Source organism: Bos taurus, chromosome 5 (genome assembly GCF_002263795.3).
Source record: "Bos taurus isolate L1 Dominette 01449 registration number 42190680 breed Hereford chromosome 5, ARS-UCD2.0, whole genome shotgun sequence".
Taxonomy (NCBI): Eukaryota; Metazoa; Chordata; class Mammalia; order Artiodactyla; family Bovidae; genus Bos; species Bos taurus.
In genome coordinates, this window is record NC_037332.1 from 26922403 (window position 1) to 26949744 (window position 27342).

General features: G+C 41.5%; 1 protein-coding gene and 1 long non-coding RNA gene across 6 annotated transcripts in view; one reads left to right on the top strand and one right to left on the bottom strand.

The window, feature by feature from the left end:
* LOC132345256 (uncharacterized) overlaps window positions 1–5995 on the top strand; it is a 9193-nt gene extending 3198 nt beyond the window's left edge. Inside the window, exon 2 of the long non-coding RNA XR_009494485.1 lies at window positions 5619–5995. This is a non-coding gene — a long non-coding RNA (uncharacterized lncRNA). The remainder of the gene's footprint in view (window positions 1–5618) is intronic.
* EIF4B (eukaryotic translation initiation factor 4B) lies at window positions 1174–26767 on the bottom strand. 5 transcript variants are annotated; one of them, XM_059886185.1, is made up of 15 exons: window positions 26700–26765; window positions 19364–19501; window positions 18196–18404; window positions 16691–16807; window positions 15378–15432; window positions 14612–14746; window positions 11949–12065; window positions 11674–11847; window positions 7178–7406; window positions 6062–6174; window positions 5133–5346; window positions 4617–4672; window positions 3945–4050; window positions 3631–3703; window positions 1174–3260 (listed from the first exon to the last, which is right to left on the bottom strand). In XM_059886185.1, the coding sequence occupies exons 1-15, from the start codon at window positions 26710–26712 to the stop codon at window positions 3183–3185; spliced, it is 1827 nt and encodes a 608-aa protein (XP_059742168.1). In that variant the 5' UTR covers window positions 26713–26765; the 3' UTR covers window positions 1174–3182.
* Between the last annotated feature and the right edge of the window lie 575 nt (window positions 26768–27342).

Sequence of the window (27342 nt, forward strand, 5' to 3'; positions counted from 1 at the left end):
TGGTGGGCAGACCAGTGAACTTAACCTGTTGGGACATAAAACGGGCAGTTCCCTTCTCCCTGCTTTTTCTGTGCACAAGCAACGAGAACCTCTTTCCAGTCAGCCCTTTTCCCATCTTCATCCTTCTTTCCATCAGTTTATTCAGACGTCAGTATTACAGTGAAGAGGGTGGCTTGAAATGAAGGCTTTGGAGGATGTGACTGAGGCAGGCTATACAGGCAGCCTGGGCGGGAGCTTTTCCTCCCTGCCCACAGGGATCACAGCACAGCACACGCCCCTTATCCCTCAACTTGGAAGTCAACGCACCAGCCGTAAACTACAGGAGCTGTTGCTGCTGGAATTTGCCCAGGAAAGCCACCTGTTTAACTGTGCTCCCATCTCCCGCCCCACACTTCCTCTTGGCTCCAAGTCCCCAAAATTGTCCACTGTGGTTTCTGTGGCTTTTATGCTCCACCCCCTTGTGACCTTAAGGATTCTCTGCCACTGTTCTAACCTCTTTCCTGCCTTGAAACAATGAACAGTCTGTCCCTAGCTGTTTGGAAAATTCTCACCATTGGTGCTTTAAAAGTGGCCTCAGTTGTAACCTGGACCACCCTGTCAACTCCCCTCCGCCTGCACAGTGCAGCCAGGAGAGCAGACACAGCACCCGTCCAGACTGGAGTGCAGGTTTGCAGAGACAAAACCTCAAGGACCTGCAGATGTAGCCCTAGAGTTCCTGCTTCATCTTACGATTAAAATAAACAGTACAGGAAATGGGATGCAGATACTCTCAGGTATGGCTCAGAGGTTAAAGCGTCTGCCCGCAACGAGGGAGACCTGGGTTCGATCCCTGGGTCGGGAAGATCCCCTGGAGAAGGAAATGGCAACCCACTCCAGTATTCTTGCCTGGAGAATCCCATGGATGGAGGAGCCTGGAAGGCTACAGTTCACGGGGTTGCAGAGTCAGACACGACTGAGCAACTTCATTAAAAAGTTAACACCAGGCAAAAATGGAGGGGGCATTGATACTATCACTTCCAGTTCTGAGGCCTTAGTCAACAGATTCTGCTTGTAGTCCCACACTTCAGCTGCATAAAGTGGTATCGAGTACTGAGAGAACTTCAGCAAGGTGTGTGTGTGGACAGCACACTGTCAGTGGATAGAATGTGGTATGCATATCAAGAAACTTAAGCATTAAAGTGAACTTTAAAGATCAGATTTATTGGAGAAAACAAAAAAACCCCAAAACCCAAAGGATGGGATTTTACATCTCAAGACATCTCCCAGGTATTAAGTCTACAGATTACAAATCATTTTCATAGAAGATATTTTTGTACAAATTTTACATGTAATGAGGAGTGGGTCATAAATCCCTGTTTGTTCTAACAGGGTGGCAAGAGTAGAGGAATGGGGGGAAGAAACCAGCTTTTTTGTATACATCTATTTGGAAGGAGTAGACATGAAGAGGGCAAACCCTACCTTTTCAACATCTATAGCAAATGGTTTAAAAAAATACCCTCTCAACCTTGGGTATCTCTAAAAGCCACTTCTAGCTACTAGCCACTCCAAGCCAATTATTTAAAGTTACCTCACTTGGTATGTCCTTTATGTCCACTGGGTAAATGATTCATTACGCTCACTGCTGCAGCACTCATAAACTAACACCCTGCAAGGTTGGACAGGGTCTAAGCTAGGACTGATGGGAAAAAAGTTTGCAAATAAGAGACCAAGGTGTCTTTTCTCTGTAGGTACCAATACTGCCCATAAGGACACCATCTATTGAGCTGACAGTACCAAGGTGCACATAAAGCAGGCAAGTAGAGCTACTGTGTTGCAAGAGAAGCAAGAACCTTGTTAAATTGTTCTCCATTATCATTCGTTCTCGCAAGGAATGCTAAAAAATAAAAAGAACACCCCCCCCCCCCCCCCCGCAACACTTGGTCTAGGCCACATTATAAACCCAAACATTTGTGTGGGATTTCAGTGCAGAGATGGAAACTTTTTGAAAAAGTACACCCAACACCAATCAAGGTTGTAAGAAAGGTTTCCAATTTAACCACACACACCACCTAAGACTGGTAATTCTAAAGTTTTCTGAGGTGCAAAAGGGGTCAAAGCAGGAGGAGCAGGAATGGCTGAGGGAAGGAGTGAGACTCAATGAAGGAGCCAAGAACTGCTTAAGAAAAGCAGTAGTGATTCCTCACTGGACAGCTCCCGCGGGGCTCTAGAGGATGCCTAGCTCAAGAGTGAGACCGAAGTCCAAGTCGTCCCTGGGAAGGTCAGGAAAGACTAGCACGAGGAACCGAAGATGATGACAAGAGTCTGAATTTTTAAAACTTCAAGATTTCAACAGAATGTGGATTTATCTGAACTTTCAGAAGGGACAGTGTTTAAGAAAGGGTGAAACCAGGACACATAAAAGATCTGGGAATTCCCATGAACCCTAAGTGCTTCCTGCTCCAGGAAGTAAACCATTCATGTGTTTACTGGAGGTCATATACCATTTTCTCTATTACTGGTGCAAAATAATTCACGAAACCCCGAAGCTTCTTTTCACACCACGATTTCCCCATTTATTTTGGTCACCAAACAGTCCTATTCTTCAGTGGCCTGTAGACTCACTTCCACCTACCCCCCTGGGGGGTACAAATGAAGGAACTCCCCGTAGGCTGGCCCCAGTAACTCAGAACTAAATGAGAGGAGGGGCTGGCAGCCTCCTGGAGACTAAAACATCAGAGACTAAACCTACCTTGCCGAGGATGGAGAATTTATTCAGGTCATATTTGAGAATTCATGTATGCCACAACAGGATAATAGGAATTAAAGGTAGGAACCTCACTCTTCCTTATACCTGTCTACTGCCCAACTAGATTCCAGACACTGCATCACGCTAAACGGAGGCCCCTAGGCACTAATCACACAGGCAATTGCATGTGTCATAAAAACACACCACAACTTTTCCATTAAAAGCTGTACGTCTCTTTCTCTGGCTACACTGATGATTCTCCTGTTAGTTCAATACTTTAAAGGCTGCAGCAGCATGCAAAAGAATTTCATTTCATTTTGTGTTTTTTTAAAAAAAAGTTAAGAAAGGTCTCCAGGAGATGGTGAGTTTTATTTTGTCTTGTCTGGATAGAGGTTTGATTTGCTCTCGAATGTTCCAGGGTGGAGAGAGATTAGGAGAAAGCACAGAATGCAGAGGTCTATTCGGTGTAATCTCCCTCATTTTCATCTTCACCGTCAATGGCGAGAGCAGCGTACTTGCTTGCAGAACTGAACTTCTGTAACAGACAAGATAGATAAGGCCTTGAATTCTCACAGCAAAAACCAAGGTCCAGGATACTGGGGCGGACAGGAGGTGGATGTCCAGACCACACCCACGCGTTTGCTTATCAGGCTTCTCGGATGGAGCTGTAGCTGGGGAGAGTTGACTGGAGGCAGGTATATTCTTATGGAAGGCATACACCACCTTTTATCTTGAAGAGGGGATCAGAGTAGTAAAAGGCAGAATGAAGGAAAAGCTAGCCTAAGCTTCTTTCACTATTTCAAACAAGCAGCAATGCCCACTTTCAACCACTCCGTTTGCAGCATGTACAGAATTTCAGTGGTGAAAGTGGGCCACAGGAAGCTGAGGAAGTCTTTGACACTCACCGAGGCTGGATTTTCTTCAGCTTTCTTTGGCTCAGGTGCAGATCTGGAGTCGTGATCCTTTTTGCCATCTTTCCTGCAGAGGCAGAAATACCTTTAGGAGAGGACTCTTCCAACACCAATAAGCAGTTTTCAGATACTGAATAGGCACATCCAGTCAACAATTTTGGCTATCTGGACCTTTTGTAATTTCTAGATTCTCAGAATTGTAACTAACTATATTGGCTGACTTTAACAGGTTAATAGTGGGAACTTAATTACAAAGTGGCAGCTGTCAAGCATCAGGGCAGAGACTAGAAATGAAAGGACATGCATACCTGTCTGCCTCCTTCCAGTGGTCTTTGTTCCCCCCATCTCCCGGACCACGGCTGGAGCTCCCACTTTGGCCTTTTGGGGCACTCACCCCATCTACTTTATTTTCATCTGTTTGAGGGACATAAAAATAAATGGAAGTCAAGTAAAATAAACACTCCCACTCTCTCAGGTTTCCCTTAAGCTGAAGAGAAGTGTGCCCAAAGGTACTGAGGGAAATGAAAACTATCCCCGATCCAGACTTCCTTCCTAGGCTCTTCTTCCACGTCCTCTGTATCAGTCACACACCCTAAATAAGATCCACTAAAAAATTCTGCCTTGGGGTTAACGCCACCATGAAAAGCAAAGTGGAAATAAGGACTATGATGCCGTGTAGTGACCTTGGCCTTGCAGATGGCAACATTTCTAATCTGGACCAAGCATGTCCGTTTCCTCCCCACCCCCTTTTCTTTCCCTTTTCAAAGAAATGTACTACCAGGAAAGGGCAGGGCTCAATGTTTTCTCCAAACAAGCCACTCCTGCCCTCTACTGGCAAGAAAAGGCAATCAACTTTTAACAACAAAAAAGGTGCAAAATACAATGAAGTTCAGTATTTTTCAATGTCTCTACAGAATTTTTTTTTTTTTTTAATTTAGGTCTCTATCTTGGCAAATGACCTACTTCCCTCTTGGCCTTACCTTTCCTTGCTGATCCTTCCTCAGATAGTTGAGCTGGAACTACTTTCCCTCCACCACTAGAAAGAAAACACGTAATCACATTCATCAGCTTATCTTAGGAAAGGAACAGAAATGTCTATGTCAAGTGCAGTTAGTCTTACAGAAAACCAAAAACACATACTTAATGCTTTTAAACATTAAAATATGGGAAAAGACAACAATCAGAGCAATTATGTGAACTTGACCAAGTGTCACATCCTTTGACGTGACCCCCAAGGCCATACCGCCAAACTGTGGCCCTCGCAGGTTCTGATTTATAGTGTGTGCAGACTGAGTCACCAAAGTGATGTCAAGCAGCTAGCAAAACTCCAGAAAACTGAGCCACCGGCACACCACAGAATTTGCACTATGAAAGCCAAGATGGCAGAACATATCAGATGCCATAAGGCCAGTACCCCAGAGGGCACCTTCCACCATTAGAAAACAGCACTGAAGAGTCTATAGCCAACCAACTGCTATGTTTCCAAGCTGACTCACCTTGTAGGGGACTGCTGCTCTGTGTCTGAGCTCTGAGATCGAGCAGGAGGGTTAGAACTTCGCTTCACCCAAGCATTCTCCTTTGGTGGAGGGGCTGGCATTACCTTTAGAGGCTGTTCAGGTTTGGGAGGCTTAGAAGTTGGAGACTGACAGTCTTCCTCTTTATTGGGGGTTTCATTTTCTAAAGACTTCTCACTCTCTCTTCTTCTTGCATCTGTGAGGTCAAAATGGGAAGGTCAAAGCATCAGAAAAAGGGCTTATTGATAACAACCTATTAGAACCTCAAGAGTGGAAAACGGCCCACATCCAAGTACACTGCTTTCCATCATCATTCTTCAATACAGAGCTGAATCTGGCTCCCAACAGATGTTCTCAGTGTTAAAACGCTGGTACTCGATACACATGTAGAAACACTCGTAACAAAAAGTGATACAAGACTTTGGACCTCACCCGTAGTACACTGGATAAGAATGTCTGTTATTGCAGGGGACACGGATTTGATTTCTGGTCTTGGAAGATTCCACATTCCATGGAGAAACTAAGCCTGTGTGCCGCAACTACCAAAGCCCATCGTCTAAAGCCTGGGCTCCACAACGATGAGAGCATCGTACTGGAGAGCAGCCCCCGCTCTCCACAACTAGAGAAAGCCCACCTGCCACAATGGAGACCCAGCCCAACGACAACAGCAAAGTGATACTAGAACCTAAGAGGAGGGGACAAACCCAACAGCCAAGTATACTTTTCAGTGGGACATTAAACTGATTAACTAAGTCTCTTCTGGTACCCATTACCCAGATTTTCTCAGAGCAAATATGAAAGTCAGACCAATCCATGATAACCCAAATAAAGAGTCCACGACTAAATTTCATATGCATAATTTGGCTATGGATACGTTAGGTTAAGGCAAAGGGCAATAATAAGATACCCACCCTGGTCTGACTTACTTCTGCCAGATGTGGCTGAGGTCCCAGTCTGTGATGACTCACTTCCTGTCCTCGATCGTTCCCGTTCCTGAGTTTCTTCACTTCGCCAGCTTGGGTGTCTGTATAAAAGAGATTTAACAAAATACACCATGCCCAGCTCAGTAATGGCTACCCTGCACCCATGCTGACCCCTCAAGAACTATCACTTTTTAAGTTTTATCATGTTGGCTTTATATGTGGGTGTATAAGCTGTCTTTCTTGCTCAAACCATTTGAAACTGGCAGACATTTAATACACTTGGGTTCTAAATATAAGTATCACTTGCTTCAAAGTTACCTTTATGCCACTTTACTTTTACAAAAAGACCCATATATGCTGCTGCCACCGGAAAGAAATCCTAAGAGGACTCTGCTTTTAAAAAAAGATGAAAAGTGAAAATAGTGTTCAGTGTTGGTTTTACAGCAAGCTTTTTATCTGTTAGCAAAATGTGTCCTAAAATAATTGCTTCTTTGATTTACACCATTGTGGCTTATAAAAAGTTTTGTAGGAATGCTCTACTTTTGGACATTGGGGAAACCTGTACTTCACCAAGTGTTGGCTAGGGTTAAGAACATTCTCCTACAGAATCTGTAACTCTGTGCTCCATTATTGACAACACAATTCTGCCAATCAATCAAAAAACCAGGTCTAGTTTTATCAGATTATTGTAACTGGAAAATAATTTACAGCCTATACTTAGTACTAGTGAAAACATTCTTTCTATTCCATCTCCAATAACTTGAAAAGAGGTAAATCCATTCACCTCACTTTGGTTGGATTTTACTCTATACACTAAGGCAGGGTTTGGCAAATTTTTTTCTTGAAGGTTAGCCAAAATTTGCAGATGCTTGTGAGGGCCCAGGAGGCCTTTTGAAAATCATGAGGGACAGGCTACAACTCTTCCCTGACTAAAGAAACTGTCTCACTCACTGCTACTTGGCAGCTTCAGCCCATGAGCACTAAACGCTAGTAAGTGACAACCAGTAACACTCACACAAATTTCCCGAGTCCTAGAGATACAATGCCCCCGTTAAGAACCATGGGCTTCATGGATGCGAAATCCGTCACTGAAGATCATCTCACCTCTCCCGAGGCCGTCGTTCTAGTTTTGGCTCATCCAGCTGACGCTGCAGTTTCTCCTGTTCCTTCTGTAGCCGCTCTTCTACTTCTCGTTCTCTAGCAGCTGTGTCAACAGGCTTTGCCCCTCCAAAGATAGAGGCTGCACGACTGGACTGGGAGGTGCTAGCGGAGGAATCATCTTCCTTAGGAGTACTCCGAGGCTTTAGGTTCAGTTTGGGTCTTTGAGGGGGACCTAAATTAGGAAAAAAAAAAAAAAGTAATAGTTTTTGGAAATCACCAAAAGCTGATGTTTAAAAGTCAGATTGCCAGACGTATCTCTTATGAAATGCTATTTAGTATTCAGATTAAAGAGTGGCCTAGCCAGTCCAACAAAGGTAAGGACGCAGATCATTAAACTGATCATTTACCACGGTTACTATTATCTGGGGGGATTTTTAACTATGATAAGATATTGGATGAAAGTATCTTGTTAAAATATGTGGTCTGGAAGAGGAATCATTATAGTAGGTTAAGAAGAACTTATAACACTATGCTGGGGAAGACTCCAGCAGTGTTTATCCTAAACATTTCAAACAGACAAAAGATATAGAAAATATAAAGAAAGCTTGTGTACATCAACCACCCGACATAAAACACTGCAAAAATTTCCAAAGCTTTCCCTGATAACATGCTTAGCTGCACTGTCTTCTCCTAACTACTATGCTCAATTTGCTATTTATCCTTCTCATGCATGTCTTTATTATTTTAGGTCGTATTTATGTATCTGCAAACAAAGAGGATATTGTTTAGCAAATTTTATATTTTCTATAAAGGTTTTACATTAGTAGTTTATGTAACTTTTAAGGTAACATTTTTCATCTGTATGACTCTGTCAAGGGGCCATAACCAATGTGAATAGGATACAACTGGGGTCAGAAACAAGAACTCACTGAAGTCACACACCTAATATAGGGTGGACCAAAAAATGAAACCCACATTATTGATAATTTCTTTTACCTACTCAACAAATAATCTGAACACTTATATTTCTGATACCATATCAATGCCAGGAATATGAAGAGGCAGAGCAGTGAAGGCCCTTGTCTATGTCAGAGGTACAAAGGGTTATGTTTCAGGCCATGAAGAGACAAAAAAAGGGTTTTAGAAGAAGAATAACCTAATTAGGTATTGTTCCAGAAAGACAACCCAAGCCAACGTGAAAATAGAGGGAAATGTAAGTAACATGGGCACAGCAACGATGTCTGAACAGTGACAGTGACCCTGGAGGAAAGGGGGCAGATCTTACGAGTTGGGGGTGATGGGGGTGGAAATCAAATATTGGGGGAGAAAACGGCATGAAAGGCAAAGGTCAGCAGCCAACGAAGATTGCATCTGAGCCTCTACTTTTCAAAGTGGAGACAATACTTGTACCTCTACCACATTGAATACTTACTAATCATTAACTGTAGGTGTGCTGTCTAAATAGAATTACAGATAAGAATTCTGGACCAGATACCTTACTTAAATTTTAATTTTGGCTGTACCACATTCGGAATCTCAGTTCCCCAACCAGGGACTGAACCCAAGCCAGGACAATGAAAGCCCAGAATCCTAACCACCAGGCCACCAGGAAGCTCCCAGATATATTATTTTTAAAATGACATCGCTGAAGTCAGAACAATAAATGGTGGCCATTTATAATACTTTTTGAGGTAGAGTTGTAACACAACACATGTTTTATATAAGTGATCCTAACATTAGGGGCATTAATTTTACAATACGTACACTGACATCGTACCATTAATGAATGAATAGCAACCATTTGGTATAATAGCACTGAAATAAGCAACACTTGGTTTTTAACCCATTCAGTTCAGTTCAGTCGCTCAGTCGTGTCCGACTCTTTGTGACCCCATGAATTGCAGCATGCCAGGCCTCCCTGTCCATCACCTCACCAACTCCCAGAGTTTACTCAAACTCATGTCCATCGAGTCGGTGATGCCATCCAGCCATCTCATCCTCTGTTGTCCCCTTCTCTTCCTGCCCCCAATCCCTCCCAGCATCAGAGTCTTTTCCAATGAGTCAACTCTTTGCATGAGGTGGCCAAAGTATTGGAGTTTCAGCTTTAGCATCAGTCCTTCCAAAGAAATTCCAGGGCTGATCTCCTTCAGAATGGACTGGTTGGATCTCCTTGCAGTCCAAGGCACTCTCAAAAGTCTTCTCCAACACCACAGTTCAAAACCATCAATTCTTTGGTGCTCAGCTTTCTTCACAGTCCAACTCTCACATCCATACATGACCACTGGAAAAACCATAGCCATGACTAGATAGACCTTTGTTGGCAAAGAAATGTCTCTGCTTTTGAATATGCTATCTAGGTTGGTCATAACTTTCCTTCCATGGAGTAAGCGTCTTTTAATTTCATGGCTGCAATCACCATCTGCAGTGATTTTGGAGCCCCCCAAAATAAAGTCTGACACTGTTTCCCCATCTAGTTCCCATGAAGTGATGGGACCGAATGCCATGATCTTCGTTTTCTGAATGCTGAGCTTTAAGCCAACTTTTTCACTCTCCTTTTTCATCAAGAGGGTTTAAATGGCAACCCACTCCAGTACTCTTGCCTAGAAAATCCCATGGACGGAGGAGCCTCGTGCAGGCTACTGCCCATGGGGTCGCAAAGAGTTGGACGCAACTGAGCCACTTCACTTCACTTCACTTTCTGCCATAAACGTGGTGTCATCTGCGTATCTGAGGTTATTGATATTTCTCCCGGCAATCTTGATTCCAGTTTGTGCTTCTTCCAGCCCAGCGTTTCTCATGATGTACTCTGCATATAAGTTAAATAAGCAGGATTGACAGTATACAGCCTTGACGTACTCCTTTTCCTATTTGGAACAAGTCTGTTCCATGTCCAATTCTAACTGTTGCTTCCTGACCTGCATATAGGTTTCTCAAGAGGCAGGTCAGGTGGTCTGGTATTCCCATCTCAGAATTTTCCACAGTTTATTGTGATCCACACGGTCAATGGCTTTGGCATAGTCAATAAGGCTGAAATACATGTTTTTCTGGAACTCTCTTGCTTTTTCCATGATCCAGTGGATGTTGGCAATCTGATCTCTGGTTCCTCTGCTTTTTCTAAATCCAGGTTGAACATCAGGAAGTTCACGGTTCATGTATTGCTAAAGCCTGACTTGGAGAATTTTGAGCATTACTTTACTAGCGTGTGAGATGAGTGCAATTGTGCGGTATTTTGAGCATTCTTTGGCATTGCCTTTCTTTGGGATTGGAATGAAAACCGACCTTTTCCAGTCCTGTGGCCACTGCTGAGTTTTCCAAATTTGCTGGCATATTGAGTGTAGCACTTTCACAGCATCATCTTTCAGGATTTGAAATAGCTCCACTGGAATTCCATCACCTCCACTTTGTTCGTAGTGATGCTTCCTAAGGCCCACTTGACTTCACATTCCAGGATGTCTGGCTCTAGATGAGTGATCACACCATCGTGATTATCTGGGTCATGAAGATCTTTTTGTACAGTTCTTCTGTGTATTCTTGCCACCTCTTCTTAATATCTTCTGCTTCTGTTAGGTCCATACCATTTCTGTCCTTTACAGAGCCTGTCTTTACATGAAATGTTCCCTTGGCATCTCTAATTTTCTTGAAGAGATCTCTAGTCTTTCCCATGCTGTTGTTTTCCTCTATTTCTTTGCATTGATCGCTGAGGAAGGCTTTCTTATCTCTTCTTGCTATTCTTTGGAACCCTGCATTCAGGTGTTTGTATCTTTCTTTTTCACTTCTCTTCTTTTCACAGCTATTTGTAAGGCAGACAGCCATTTTGCTTTTTTGCATTTCTTTTCCATGGGGATGGTCTTGATCCCAGTCTCCTGTACAATGTCACGAACCTCCGTCCATAGTTCATCAGGCACTCTATTATATCTAGTCCCTTAAATCTATTTCTCACTTCCACTGTATAATCATAAGGGATTCGATTTAGGTCATACCTGAATGGTCTAGTGGTTTTCCTTACTTTCTTCAATTTAAGTCTGAATTTTGCAATAAGGAGTTCATGATCTGAGCCACAGTCAGCTCCCAGTTTGTTTTTACTGACTGTATAGAGCTTCTCCTTCTTTGGCTGCAAAGAATATAATCAATCTGATTTTGGTGTTGACCCATACCACCTACCAATTACTGGCTATGAGACCGTGACTGAATTTCATTTCTTCACTTGAAAAGTCGGGCTAAAACAGACTATTTTAAGTGAGACCTTACTGTAAGAGTCTGGCAAATGGTTTTTTCCATTTTTGTCTATTCAATTAAATTTTAATCTATATCCTAAGACAGATTAGAACTAGGCTTTATGTTCATCATGTTCATTTTAATCTAATGCTCTTTCTATCCTGTTCTGATGCATTTTTCTCTTTAACTATGTGCAGATTCTATTTGTGCCCATAACTGGAAAATTTCAACCAGTTACTACTCTAGTTGTAACGCTCCATCAAGCAAGCAGACAAGATGTTTACCTCTATCATCCCGCCTGTAATCATCCCGAGAGTAATCATCTCTGGAACTCCAGGACCGGTCATCTCGTCTGTCGTATCTGTCTTCATAGCGGTCCCCGCCTCCTCTGTAGTCATCATCCCTCCGGTACCCGCTACCGAATGCTCTTCTGCCACTGCCTATCCTGGAATCGTAGCCTGTAAACAGATCCCAAATTGTAATCATCACACTGGAGGGAAGAAGGAAGCTCTTCAAAGAATTTGTGTTTTATAATGACCTCTGTCATAGTCTCTGCCACCTCGGTCATCATAGCGATCTCGGCCCCCGTATCGATCCATGTCCCGGCGTGGGCCATCACGGTAACTGTCCCGATACCCATCACGATATCTGTCTGAATCGTAACGATCTCGATACTCTAGAGAAGAAGACAGACAGGTAACGTCATTCCTTTTTCTTTGATGCTACTAATAAAAAGAAACATGACAGCCCAATAGGTCAGTTTGGTTTCGAGCTCATATTCACTGAGGTGTCTGTTTTTATGAACAACAAAAATATTATATCCAAGGCAGAATAATTTGTATTGAATTAAGTTTTCTCGGTAGTTATTTTTAAAAAGTTATCTACTGATTCAATAACGTTCCTGGAGTAACAATTTAGGAGGAAGTTAGGGGAGAAATAAATATACAGTCTGTGGTTTAGCTTTTTGAAGTTTCAGTTACCTGTGGTCAACTACAGTCAAAAATTTTTAATGGAAAATTCCAGAAATACACAATTCTTAAGTTTTAAAACGTAACAATAATGTGTGCTGTTCTGAATAGCATGGATGAAATCTTATGCTCTCTCCCTCCAACCTGTCCAGGATACAAATCATCCCTTTTGTCCAGCGTACCCACACAGTATAGAACAGTAAGATATATTTTGAGACAACACATTCACGTAACTTGTATTACAGTATACTGTTACAATTGTTCTATTTTATTATTAATCATTATTGTGAATCTCTAGTATACTTAATTTATAAATTAAACTTCATTATAGCTATGTACGTATAGGAACAACACAGTGTAACACACAGGATTTGGTAGTATCCAAGGTTTCAGGCATCCATGTGGGGGTGGCGGTGTCTTGAAATGTATCCACAGGTATGGCAGGGGGCAGGAGACATGGACTGCTATATATTCCATAATAAACTTCCAGGATTAATGATATAAATATTAAATAATATAAGCACAAAACACCAGAAGAAAATACAGCTGGAATCTTGCACAGTTGATATCAAAGAATCAAAGTCTACTTAAAAGTTTAGCATGGAGGGAACTCCCAGGTGGTCCAGTGGTTAGGACTCCAAGCTTTCAGAGCAAGAGGCATGGGTTCGATCCCTGGTTAGGGAAAAAACATGCCGAAAGCCATGTGGTGTGGTGGTGGGGAAAACAAAAATTTGGCATGGAAAAATAATTACATATACCACAAATCAAAATGAGAAAAATATATGTACTATATGACAACTGGTTAATTAAAACACCTCAATGTCTCAATATGAACCAATTAATTAAAAAATGAAACAGCCAACTTAAAAGATGTTTTGAGTTTACATGAGTAGGTCAAAGAAAGATATTTTTGTGACAGCTTCATTTTAAACAATGGTTTCATTTTGCAAAGGTCATCATTTTGTCTACATGAACATTCATCCACAGGTAGTTTAGATTTTATAAATGAAGGGGCTTCCCTGGCGGTCCAGTGGCTAAGACTGTGCTTCCAACGCAGAGGGGCACATGTTCAATCCCTGGATGGGAAACTAAGATCCCACATACCTCGTGGCATGGGCAAAATACAAAAATAAACAAACTTTATAAATTATAAACTTGCACTAAGACAGTAGGGATCCACAGTGAAGAAAAGCAGCACAGAGTTATGTTATTATAAGATAGCATATTCTGGAAATATACAAAACATTTAGAGTAATACTTTCCCCACTCCCAAGGTGTCTTTTGTGGGCTACTGGCTTGGGACGGGGTCTCTCCCTTTGCGGCACAGTGTGGGATCTGCCTCTACCATGCTGGCAGGGCTAACTTTGGGGCCCTGGCCTAGTCTTTGTTATTATCCATCCTGCTTGCTTTAAATTATTAAATTTAATATCTGAGGTGAGAAAATTGTCATGTTCCTGGGACCCCTTGGGGTGATTGTCTGCTTTTCAAGAGCCATTTCTCCTTGTTAATAATAAAACCTCTTGCATAGATAGTGAAGTAAAAGTACCTAAGTAGTTCTCCCAAGGCTCGTTGAGTCATAAAGACTTGATCTAAAAATCAGATACAAACGTGACTTCGTTCTTCTACATCTTAACTATATCAAGGAGGACTCTCTTAAAATAGGAATGTATCTCTGCTTCCTCAATTATATTTGACACAGGGTTCACTAGTGTCTCACAACAATCAAAATGTTTGTGGATTTAAGTTGCTCTTTCCATTTTTTAACTTGATACTGCTCTAAAATTCCTCCACATTTTTGCTTTTCTTGCTCACCATAACAGGTTTTGGAAATTTCCTGGTGGTCTAGTGGTGAGGACTCAGCACTTTCACTGCCAGGACCCTGGGTTCAATTCCTAGTCAGGAGGATTAGGATCCCGTAAGCCATGAAGCTTGGCCACACCAAACAGGTTTTGAATTTTATCCCTGTCATCACATGTACGTTATGCTATCAAGTATTCCATTATATCAACAAACCACTATTTAGTCATCTTTAAATTATACATTGTATTTGCATACTATTTCTCTCCCCTGTTAAAATAATGTCCAGACAGCAATATTTTATGTTTTGTTCACTGCCATATCCTGAGCTCACAAAAGTACCTAGTGTATGGGTAGACATTTAGGATTATTTGAAGGTAATGAATTTTCTGTTATTGTCTAATTACAAAACACACCCAGAACACAGAAGAAACTAACTGGATGAAAATGAACTTACTGTCTCCAAAGCTATCATCACCCCTTCTGGGCGGGTAGTCATCAAAGCTGTCTGCAGCAGGACGGGCCCTCCAGTCTGTATCTGTTTTGTCAGAATCACGATTTCTATCTCGGCCAAAAGAACGATCATCCCTGTCTACAGATATATCAAATAAAAAACCACAGGTTAGCTCACAAAAACTGTTGCCAAATATTTCTCACATGTGTATACAACCCCTGCTGCCTCACACATGGTACCTGCTTACACCACAGCATTGTCATGAAGTCATCCCAGCCCTGTAAGTGCACTCTTCAGCTCAACCAAGTGACTCCCTTCCTCACATTTATTCCTACTGGCTTAATGCCTACCTATCTCATCTTCTATATAGGCCAGGAGCCTCTAAAATATACATGAATCGGGCTCCTTTGGTGTCCAGGGTGCTAGGTATGTAATTTATCTAGTATATATTTAATGTTCATCTAAGGCAATCAGGGTTTCTCAGCAACAAGAATCGGGTTGGACGATTCTGTTGTGGGGGCCATCATACACACTAGAGAACAGCCCCCAGATTCCTTTAGATGGCAGCCCTCCCTACACTTGTGACAACCCAAATGTCTCCCAACACTGACAAATGTCCACTATGAAGCAAAACCACTCTCAGTCAACAATTACTGATTGAGATTAAGGTAGGTCTCCACTAAAAACTTCTGGGGAAGGGCACCTCTGCTTTGTCATCCTAGGACCAGATGAAACAGAATACTCGAACACATTCAGTCAGCTTTCTCACCTTTATCCTGTGCTTGATCAGCAACGTCCACTCGAATTCTCCTGTTACCTAGAGACTGAGAGCATAGGACCATATTAACCAACCTTTTGCCCCATTATGCACAAATCCCATGAGTGACCTTGAACGTCTGGGCATAGCAGAAGCACTGGGGGAAGGAAGATAAAGGAAAAACACTGTAATCTAGCCAACACTACAATCTGTTGGCTAAAGAATCCTCTATAAAGACTTGAATATAAAATAACCTTGTAGAATTAACATTTAAGTTGGGCTTAAATAAATGTCAGTTCAATTATCTTACTATTTTTATAAAGTCAAATCTCACAGAATAGATTTAACTTTTTAACTATCACAGGCAATTTATTAAGTGTAATCCTTTTACATTATAGGCAATTCAGCAAACTTCAGACAATAACAGTTGTATGGTATCCTTTTCTTATCCAGAATGAGAAGTTAAAAATTAGTAATGCTAATGAAACCTAAAAGTGATATGAAAAGAAAAACTTCCAACTTTTGTTTTTCATATATTAATATTTAACTAAATACACAAATTTTATTCCTATTTGACATTTGCTTCAGATTATCATGGTGGTACTCAAGCCTGAGACAGGAAAAATATTTTAGGAGGAGTTGCTTTCAATCATGTCCAATGTCAGATGTGGACCACAGAATTATGCCACAAATGTCATTGGAAATTGCCTTCTCAACAATGAGAGGTTGTTGGAATTTAAATAAGAGCCTTTTTTTCCCTTTTCAGATATAATCAGTTTGATTTCTAAAGTCACTAGAGGTAAAAAAGCAGTTCCTGGATTAGAAACTTTTTATCACTAATATGCAACTAACTGTTTTAATATTCCTGCTTAGGCAAGCCTAACAATCCATACATGGCCTTAAATGACTGATCACAATTAGATTTAATCTCCATTCCCCTTCATGTATTAATAGCTGCATTTTCTCTCCCTACTGAACCTCTGGTGTGTCTAGACAGGAAAACATCTACAGGCAAGAATAGTAAAAATGCAGGACTGAACGTTTACTGTTATTCCTAGGAGCAAGTACTATTGATACAATTGACATTTTAGAAATGTTTCTGAGCCCTCTTAAAATTATTACTAGGCCCTGATGAACTTGCTGAAAGGAAGTGTGACTTGCTAGATGTTGAAAGTTAACTGGAATACTGATAAATAATCCAGGCTTTTCTTTGTAGATATTGTGGGAATCTTTGAAATAGCTACAGACCCAGACTAAAAAATAATCAGTTTGATAAACATAAGAGTTGTTAGCTCCCAGCCCTCAACCCCACCCTTTTTATTTACCTCTTCGTTGAGGCTCAAGGCACTGAGCAAGGAATCCAGGTCCTCAAACTCTGCATAACCAAAACCTTTTAACCTCTCAGGATTGCTGGGTTCACGCGGTAAACGCACTGCACTGATCTAAAGAGAAATAAGAAATAGTTCCCAAATTCAATGTTCTTGTTCACTTGCCTTCTCTTCTGACACTGTGTATGCAATGCATTTATCTGAAGAATACACAAGAACCTAGATGTCTCCAGGAGGAAAACTGGTACAGAAGGATACAAGAGAGACTTCACTATATACCTTGTTAAAATCTTTACAACTTGAACAGTATGAATTTAGCCTTTAAAAACCTTGGACAAGTTCAGTGTATTCCTTGCAACCCTGACTTCTGCCTCATTTTGTATTTCTATTTTTTAGTTGTTTTTCAATCAAGAGGAATTGCCTATTCCACAATTAATTGATTTTCAATTTTTCTCTCTCAGAAATTAGACTCAGTTTTTGCCAAAAGGTTTTCTGGGCAGTATATTTTATGACAAGCTGACTTATCTGAGAAACATTATTTAGTGTTTTCACATATTTATAGCTTGGCTGAATCAAACACTGGATTGTAAACTCTGACCATCCTTATCCTCTGCCAAATGATAAAGCACTGATTCATACTTTTAACTACTTTCTTGTCACCTTTTGTGTCTGTTTTCTAACCCCTATTATTTACTTCTTCATTTCTCTAACATTGTGCATATATTCAAGTTATCTTTTGCATCACTGATTTGATACTTTATTCTGGCCTTCTGAGATATGGATTTTGTTAGTTGCTATTTTAACTCCACTCATGAGTAGAGCAGGAAAAGGAATTTAAAAAAAAAGGGAATAAAGATGTCCTCTCATTGGCAAAGACTCTGGAGAAAAACCCAAAAGAATTGGAAATTATTACTCCTCCTTCCATTTTTGAAATCTTAAGTATTTTTTCATCAAAGTTTGGAAAAAGGACTTCTAAGCACCTCATACTTTCTAGAAACTTTCAGATCAGTGTTTTCAAACATCTTGCCTTAAACTTTTTAAGCAAGCTTGTGAATTCCATTATACGCGAACAGATTCTGTTAACATAAACTACATATCTGCTCAGTTAAATGTATTCATATAAAATATAAAAATGTAGTTTTTAAATGCAGTTTTGCTATAAGCCTGAATGTCATTAACAGAATAGCTGAGTTCAGAGAAACTTTCTTTCCACTTTTCAACATTCAACTGGGTATGTCACCTTTAAATTTCTTAATGAGAATGGTATATGTTTTTGACAGATTCTCCCTGTATTAATAAGGGATTAAATCTGTTGATAAGACTGTCCGACTGCTGTTGGATGAGAACATTCTCAGCCAGAGGGCCTAAATGCCACTTAATTATATAATTTTCTTTTCTAAGTCTATATATAACCTTAGAACTTTTCTCAACACAGGAATTCAAGAGACAGGCACTATGCTACCCTCCCTATGTAGTTAATTACCTAAATCCTTTACACTTACATTTAATCCTCTAAAGAATTCCTTAATGGAGTCTTCTGTCACATCATAGGGCAGGTTCCCTAGAAAAGCAGTGTAGGGTGGAGATTTGGGAAGACGGCTCCGGTCGATATTGGGTTCCCGAGCAGCCCGTGGAGCAGTGGGCAGGATGGAACGGTCAATTGGAGGTGCCCGATACACATCATCATCATTACTATGCCAAGTGGTTGAAACTAGGGTAGAAAAGTAGACATTAAACAATTGAAGAAACTTCCCTTAGTGCCACTGTAGAATAAGAGGACCTACACCAAGTGCCAAGTGGTAAGTCATTTTATTCCACCTTACCTTTGTAGTAATCTTGTGAGTTTGTTCCCCATTTTACCGAAAAGGAAACTAAGATTTTGGGAAGGTTTTGTAACTTGCCTACCAAGGTCACACAGATGGTAGCCCAGCAGGATGGTACTCCTAGTGGAGCTAGGAGATACTGTCCCTACGGTACTGCCCATGAGTTTGTACTTCAGGTATCAACACTTATAGAAGGTACGCTCTAGATGAAATTTCTTAATACAAAAATAGGTCACAAAAGTATTTTTCAGTTTGCAATGAAGGTTTTAGAAAAAAATGACGGGTGATCAGATGTGTCAGGCCCAATGACTTTATAGCTCCTGCCTGTTGCCAGCTATTCTGCGAAGGCACGGAACTTCTTCAAATATTTTCCCACCATAATTACTATTCCCATTCCTTTCCCTCAGACCATTTCTGTTTACCCAGGAACACCATGCCTTCATACTAATAGCTCCTAGAACAAATTATTTCCTGACTGTTAAGTATAAACAGCTTATAGATTATAGTGCCATCTTACTTTATGAGGACATCACAGAATTTTAAACCTAAAATGAAATCATCTAGCCCTTACTTTCCAAATGAAAACAAGGCTTAAAAGGACAGTACCCTGACAAAACTCTATTACTGTAATAGCCAGAATTGGCACTAAGCCCTCTCAAATCACCACTTTAGTCCCTATTTCAAACTCACAGCCTTAACCTATTTTGTTATGTACAAATACATAAACATAAGATTTCAGATTCTACAAAATTAGTAAGCTTCTTCCAAACTGCAAGTGTGAAGCATTATTATGGGATAGATTTTGTCCAGAAACTCCAGGCATGATGGAAAACAGAAGAAAACGCACCATCCCCTTCCAGATCGTCTGTTTCATCAGCCCAGCTGACTGGTTTGGGGACATAGGTGCTGCCTCCACCAGTCCCTCCATCCTCAGCCAGAAAGTCTGTTAGGGAGATAGTCTTCCCCTTCTTATTCTTCTTTTTCGCTGTTTCAAAAAGACAAGAGAAAGATTACTCATCAATACTTGGGTCTTTACAGAATTGTACACGGCACTATTGTTAAAAGTACCTATAAGAAAGCAACAAAAAAGTCCCATCAAAGGTTTAGATTGTGGTACATTTATATGAAAGAATCCCGTGCAGATATAAAGGAGAAAGCACAATGTATTGGGACAGAAAGCCCAATGAGAAGTGAAAAATAAAATGAGGTAGGGGCAAACTTTTATTTCCTACTACATTCTCTTGTGTATCATTTGAGATTTTTAATTTAACTATTTGTGTTTAAGAAAGGGTACTATATTCATTGCTCCCGGGACACAAAGAAACAAAACAAAATCCTTACTCTTAATATTCTGACACTCCTTCCCTACCTTAACACCACATATGAAAACGAGATATTATACTAAAGGAAAAACATAAGAAATCCCTGAGAATCAGCAATTTAAATGTTTTCCCTGGTTTGAAATCTTTAGGAATCCTGGCCATGACTCTATTACTCTCCAGTCCTTAGAACTTCTTCTGAGATGGCACCAGTCAGCAGCTAATGCAGAAGAACTGAAAGGACTAACTGAAGTTCTAGAATTGGCCCTTCAGAGCAGCTGTGACATGGTTAAGGGGGAAAAAAACCCCCCAAAACCATAACAAGCAGTTCTGTTGTAACAAAGATCAGTTTCATGCCTTTTATAATGATGAGTTCCTTCTACATGTTCCAATTCTCAACAAACTTTCAATTTTCAATGCAAAATGATGAAGAGTCTGTAACTCGATGCACCATTTACTTAACTGAACGAAGGCTGTTCTCTCACCTGGTACTTACCTTTCCTTTAAAACACAATTTTCAAGAACTAAAGACCTGTTTGCTATGAATGTTATGAACCTTCTGCACACAAAATGAACCTCAAGAATTATGGTCTCAATGTGCAAAACAGACAAACTTGGCTACAATTATACAGGGAAAAAATATGGTCTTGAATGTGAAGTTTTCATGCTTCTCTCAAGTGACCTAATAATAACCCTGTTCCAAAACTCATTTATGATCACCAGGTTATATTGTGTATCTATCCTATGCTTCGAAAGAAAGTAGCTATGCAAAGTTTGATAATACTGATACTGCTCCTAGCTCATATGCAAAGGCCTGGGGGAAATTTTAATTTGAATAAGACATAAAACATACCTTTTATGTAGAACGATAATGTATAGGCTTATTTTAGTTGTTCAATTAAAAAATAAGTGGGACTAGTATGATGCTAGCTAGAGAGCTTTACTTTCATGGGGCTTCATGATCTGTCTGGTCATTGAGAAAATAAAAACAGAACTGCTGGTCAGCCCGTACAATGAGGTAAAGCCCAACATGAGAATAACAGTTTGATTGAGGTGTCGCTTTTCCCCTTGTTTTACATACAAATCTAATGCCAAAACAGCACAAGCTGGAAAACCAATCTGCCCTTTGATTTTGGCATAAATCAATTTCCTAAACCAGGTTTTCTCAGTTTTTACCTCTTGACAAACTAATCTCACATTCTCCTTTAACGTAATTTGAAATTTCAAAATAGTGTGTCCAAAAAAGAAAATTAAAACACTGTTTTAGAATGTCTTTTCAAACGATACATATCCCTTTCCCCTTGGATTCTGTGACTGGCCCCTCAGAAACTTCTGGCTGAGAAATCACTGTTGGGTGATGGATAGCCTTCATATACAGACAAACTAAAACTCTTCCTCAAGACCTCCAACTTCTTTAAATCTAGCAGCAGCACTGACTCAATCATAATATAAGCAGCAGATTTAACAGAACAAGCCTTTAAAAAAGTAAAATTAACAAACCTAAATGTTCTCTCCACTCTGTTTTATTCAAATAATTAAGAAACAATGTTACCTAAATCTTTCATGCACCTTTTGCTCCAGCAATATCTATGTCCATCCCATGTTTAGGACTTCAATGATGTTTTCTTTACTAAGTTAAGCATCCTTTAATGCTCCCAGCAGTATCAAACCTTTGACACAATGAGCTGATCCAACTCTTAAATGTCTAAGTTTTCCGTGAATTGGTGAAAGTTCAACCACGTAATAAAACACATCCCAATTACTTAAGACCAAATCCACTTGGACAAGAAGAAATTTTATTAAACCTTCTAACTGCCTGCTTGCCTCATTACAATTGTAATTTACTGACTAAATACTAGGTACTTGTGAAGCTCTTTATATACTCATCTAGTTAAGCTTTGTCATGATAGGTATAAAAATAAATACTACAACTGATCAGCTTAACTCTTTCTCAATTTCTGCACTGTTGGCTGACATTTTAGGTTGGGTAATCCTTTGGGGGGGAGGGCAGGGAGACACTGTACCGTGTATTGTAGGCTGTTGCTGCTAAGTCGCTTCAGTCGTGTCCGACTCTGTGCAACCCCATAGACGGCAGCCCACCAGGCTCCCCCGTCCCTGGGATTCTCCAGGCAAGAACACTGGAGTGGGTTGCCATTGCCTTCTCCAATACATGACAGGGAAAAGTGAAAGTGAAGTCGTTCAGTCGTGTCCGACTCTTAGCGACCCCATGGACTGCAGCCTACCAGGCTCCTTCATCCATGGGATTTTCCAGGCAAGAGTACTGGAGTGGGGTGCCATTGCCTTCTCCACCACGTACTGTATACTTAACAGCAATCTCCAAGCCTGGACTTAGTGTCCTGGGTGGGTGAGACAAAACTGCCCATGGTTGAGAACCAGCATTCTAAATGGTATTTTCACATCAATAAATAAGTAGACAAAAGGAAATGTTAGCCCTACACAAAGCACATTAGCAGAAAAGTGACTACAATAAACCAAATCTTCAGGATTATCAGGCTAATCAAAAGTAAAAATGCTTCCTTTAGTTTTCTTTCTATTCTAACTCCACTGTATTAGTAATAAAAGCTCCAACTGACATATACTGGAGTGATAAAATCTATGGACAAGCTGTTAGTTCTTTAAATAAAACAGTAGACACCTTTAAGTACTTTAAGCAATAAAAGCTTATTTGTTGTACAAGGCAGCCCTACTTCTCCCTCTTTCTCAAACTAGTATCTCTTATTCAGGAATGAGAATTCACACAGTTCTTAATAATTAAATGAGGCATTGTTAAAAAAATTAAGTTTCTTGGATTTCCTTGGTGGTACACTGGATAAGAATCTGCCTGCCAATGCAGGGGACATGGGTTCAATCCCTGCTTCAGGAAGATCCCACACTGCCACTGAGCCTGCGCTCTAGAGCCAGTGAGCTGCAACTACTCAAGCCCACACACCTAGAGCCTGTGCTCTGCAACAAGAGAGACCCGTGAACCACAACTAGAGAAAGCCCTCTCAGAGCAATGAAGACCCAATGCAGCCAATAACAATAACAAAAAAAATGCAATCTGCCCAAACACCAGACTGCCTCGGAGAAGGCAATGGCACCCCACTCCAGTACTCCTGCCTGGAAAATCCCATGGACGGAGGAGCCTGGTAGGCTGGAGTCCATGGGGTCGCTAAGAGTCAGACAAGACTGAGCGATTTCACTTTCACTTTCATCCACTGGAGAAGGAAATGGCAACCCACTCCAGTGTTCTTGCCTGGAGAATCCCAGGGATGGGGGAGCCTGGTGGGCTGCCATCTAAGGGGTCACACAGTCGGACACCACTTAAGTGACTTAGCAGCAGCAGCAGAACTAGACTTATTTACTGCTGTTCAGACCACAGCATGAAAAGACGTTTCATATAGTGTGGCACAGTATCATAACATTAAGAGTCCCCGACCTTTACTGTGCTACTGTTTAGCAGACCAGAGAATAAAGACCGAGTCAGGATCAACAAGCTTCCACCATCTTGCTCGTGCTAAGTCATGTCCATCTCTTTGCGACCTCATGGGCTATAGCCTGCCAGGCTCCTCTGTCCATGGGATCTCCCAGGCAAGAATACTACAGTGTCATTACTAGGGTTGTCATTTCCCTCTCCAGGGGATCTTCCCGAACCAGGGATTGAACCCGCATCTCCAGCATTGGCAGGTTGATTTTTTTTTTAACCACTGAGCCACCTGGGAAGCATCTTGACCCCTATGTTTAATTGTCACGGGATCTCTTTGTCCCACTTCATCCTGACCCAATCTGAGGAAAATGCCACAATGTTTTCCCTTACCTCTCCACACATACTCAATTTTGATCACATGTGGACCACAGCAATATATGATACAAATCTAAGAAATTGACTTTGGTTGAGTGCACTTATAAATGTACATACATATATTTAACTACAAACAACCAGTTAAAACAAGAACACCCAAAACTCCAAAGTTAATCCCTTTCCCCATGATCAGGAAAACAAATTCTAGGACGTTTTGGGAAACAAGCAGTTAAAACAAAAAACCCCCAAAACTCTAAAGTTAATTCCTTCCCCCATGATCAGGGAAACAAATTCTAGGATGTTCTGCAACGAATACAATGTAGTAAGTTATTCTTATCTCAAGTGATACATACATGGCATGTGACTTATACATTCTTTAAAAGTGACATCACTTAGAAATACAATGTTTTACTTTGATACTTCTCTTTGTATTTGTACTTGAATTTTCATAAGACATTTTAACTTTGACCTTCTGAATCTGGGTATCTTACTCCCAGAATAACAAACACATGGTACAGGAAGGGATATGAAGACAGGTAATACACGAACTGCATACAACAGCAACCAGTGAAACCATTTTTAACTATAGGAGTCAGCACTGTATGAAAACGACCACTGGACACTATCTTACCATAAAAAATAATCAAACAAGATGCCACATATAATGGCATTCTGAAGTTATACAAATGAAAGGCAGGTACACTGTTAACAATCCCAAATCAGTCTAGTCTCACAAACTGTTAACCTGTGTCAAATACATTTGATCCCCTATAGGTAAGGACACAGATGCAACAGTTAGCTTTGGGACACCTCCAGTTCTTGAAGGTCAATAATTAGTCACACTGGATACTGCATTATTGCAAAGAATTTTTTGGTTTCATTTAAAAGTAAAAGGGAGGGGATATATGTACAGTTATAGCTGTTTCACCTGTGTACAGCAGAAACCAACACAACATTGTAAAGCAAATTTACTCTAATTAAAAAAAAAAAAGTAAGAGGCCTGTTAAGTTTTATCATGTATATTCACAAAGAAAATATAAGATGTTTTTTCAGGGTTCATCAAGAAGTATACTGAAAATACATTAATTTTATAGACCCATTAATACAGTGGGTCTGTATTAATACAATAGGTGTATACCCATTATACACCAAATCAATACGATGGGAAAAGATCCATAGTGGGGAAAGAAATTTGATGATTTCTCAAGGGCTGACTGTCAGATGTACCACTGTACCCGGATACCAGCATAAGTTTCCCTTACAAGTGTTACACAAGCTAAAAGATTCATGTAACTGAACTAAAGGAGATGAGGGCTTCCAATTGGGGAGGGTGGAAAAAGAGACTTCACTAAGCACATCTGTTTTACTAGTCTGGACTTTATTTACACAATGCTATCGGTGTCTTCCACCTCTAAAAAAATTCCACACAAGATATACAGAAAGGGAAAACAGGCTTTTCACTAATTATGACACTAAGACATCAAGACAGCAAATTCAGGCCAAAGTACTTCAGATGAAGCTCCTGGGCAGCATCCCAAACTTATGATGACACAGAAACCAACCTTGTTTGTCCCAAGTTGATAATGGAGAAGAATGAGAAGTTTCAAAGACTTCGACCTTACTCTGCCATCTGCAGACAGTGACCTTGAAAGAGTAATTTTCATCTTCCTCAGACAGGAGATAACCAACATCTGCGTTATCTCACAGAACATCAAATTAGACAACACAAAGAAAAGTGCCAGGTCAACTGTCAAGTGCTACACTAGTAAAAGATATTACGCTCAACTGCACCTCAATTCCCTCAACATTTTTCAAAGACATACATCTCTATGTAATAGACAAGCGAAATTCTTGGTGAGAAATCAGTGTTCAGAGATAAGGTGTTCAATAAATGTTTTGTACAATGTAGGCTCATGCCAGGGAAAAGAGATCATATCCCCTATTCTAAAATCACTGTTAACAAAATGTTGGCACAACTCTCCACTAAGTCCATGAGAAGTGCAAGCAGACTTACATGAAAGTGATATTTCCTCTCAAATTCTAAACAAGAAGTCAACTCCAGCCACTGGTATTCTAAAAGCAACTCCTAGCAGTTGTGCAGTTACCCCAAAGCCCTGCCCTACTACTGGGGCTATCAAAACTCAACCAAAACGGAAGCTGTCAAGGGCTCTGATCTTGGTCACCACTGGATCTCCAATATCCAGAAGCATGCCTGACAAATATACATTCACAAGTAAAACTGTGTTGACTGAGTAAGAAAAAGTCCAGACGAAATCTAGGTCTCCACCCTGCTTCCTCTCCTCCAACACGTGGGCGCACCACACCGGATTCCCTACCCCCGTCTTAACTCTAGTAGCGCCAACCTCCAAACCTAATACATTTACCCTTGGAAGAACATAGGGGCCGGATCACACTCTAGAAGGGGAAGAGCAAAAAGTGGAGGGACCTAAAGAGAAAGCAACACAGGCGCGTAAAACCTTCCCATCTGGGCTCTCGCGCGTGCTTTTCAGGCGCGCCAGTCTCCAGTACCCTAGGCTCTCCGACCGCGCACGCGCACCGCCACCTTCCTCCGCCCCTCCAGCGACTCGCGCTCGGGTTCTAACTGCCCCCCCTTTATTCCCTGCCCCCACTCCCGTCCGCAACGGCCTCGCGCCTTGGAGACCTAGTTCAGAGTGCACCCGTCCGCGCGCCAACCGCCTCCTTCCTTCCTCCACGCTTTCACGCGGGCACAGTGCTTCATGTCTATGAAAAGGCCTACTTCTCCTGCTGATCTTTCTGCGCCTCCTCCTCACTCCAACTCAAGCCAGAGTCTACCACTACTCCCAGTCCAACCTCGCGCAGATGGGGTGAAAAGGGTGTGAGGGGGGAGGGGAAGGTGTCCTTCCCCTCCCCCCAAACATCCCGAGGCAATAACCTATCATGGCCCAGCCGCCAGCCTGCCGCAGCCCCAAAATCCGAAGGGAAGAGGTGCCGCCCACCCCCCGACTCCGAAGAATCAGTGGATCAGGCTCGGAGAGTCGCTTCGGAGCCTGGTCCTTGGCCGCGCTCGGCCGCTCACTCACCTGAGGCCGCCATGTTGGGAGAGGGAGAGAGAACGCAAAGGACCCGGATGAGGCAGTCACGTGATTATAGCGAGCGCGTCGGGCTAGGAGACGCGAAACTGGGAGGGGGCGGGGAATTGAGGAGGGACACAGGAGGCGGGGCGGCGCTCCTCTAGGTTCGTAAAGCAGCGCGAGGAGGTGACGAGGCATCCGACGGGAAGACCTGCGCGACATGTGGCCAAAGGGGTGGGGCCTGCGCTGTCGCGAAACCCCTCACGCTTTACGTAGGGCGACGTGCGGACAAGGGGCAGGTCTGAGCCTGGGGCGGGGTCTCCTGATCCGCAGACTTCCTGCCTGTGCGGTAAACGGAAGGGGTGGCGCGGCGCTGTCAAGTTCCACCTCTCTGGCATCGATTGGAGGCGGGCTGGAATCCAGAATGGGCGTGCCACAATTGGTTTCCTGGGAAGATTCTGAGTTTCTTTGTAAATCGCTTTTTGTTAAAGCAAAATAAACCACCATTCTGCTTCAGGATGGTTTTAATTGGGGATGTTTAGAAGGAAAAGAAAGTAACATTCATCACTTACTTGCCACGATCTTTTACTAAAAGTCTTTTAATCCTTCGTTTTGCAAACTAAATTCAGTCAAACTCAGGCCCTTAGGATTT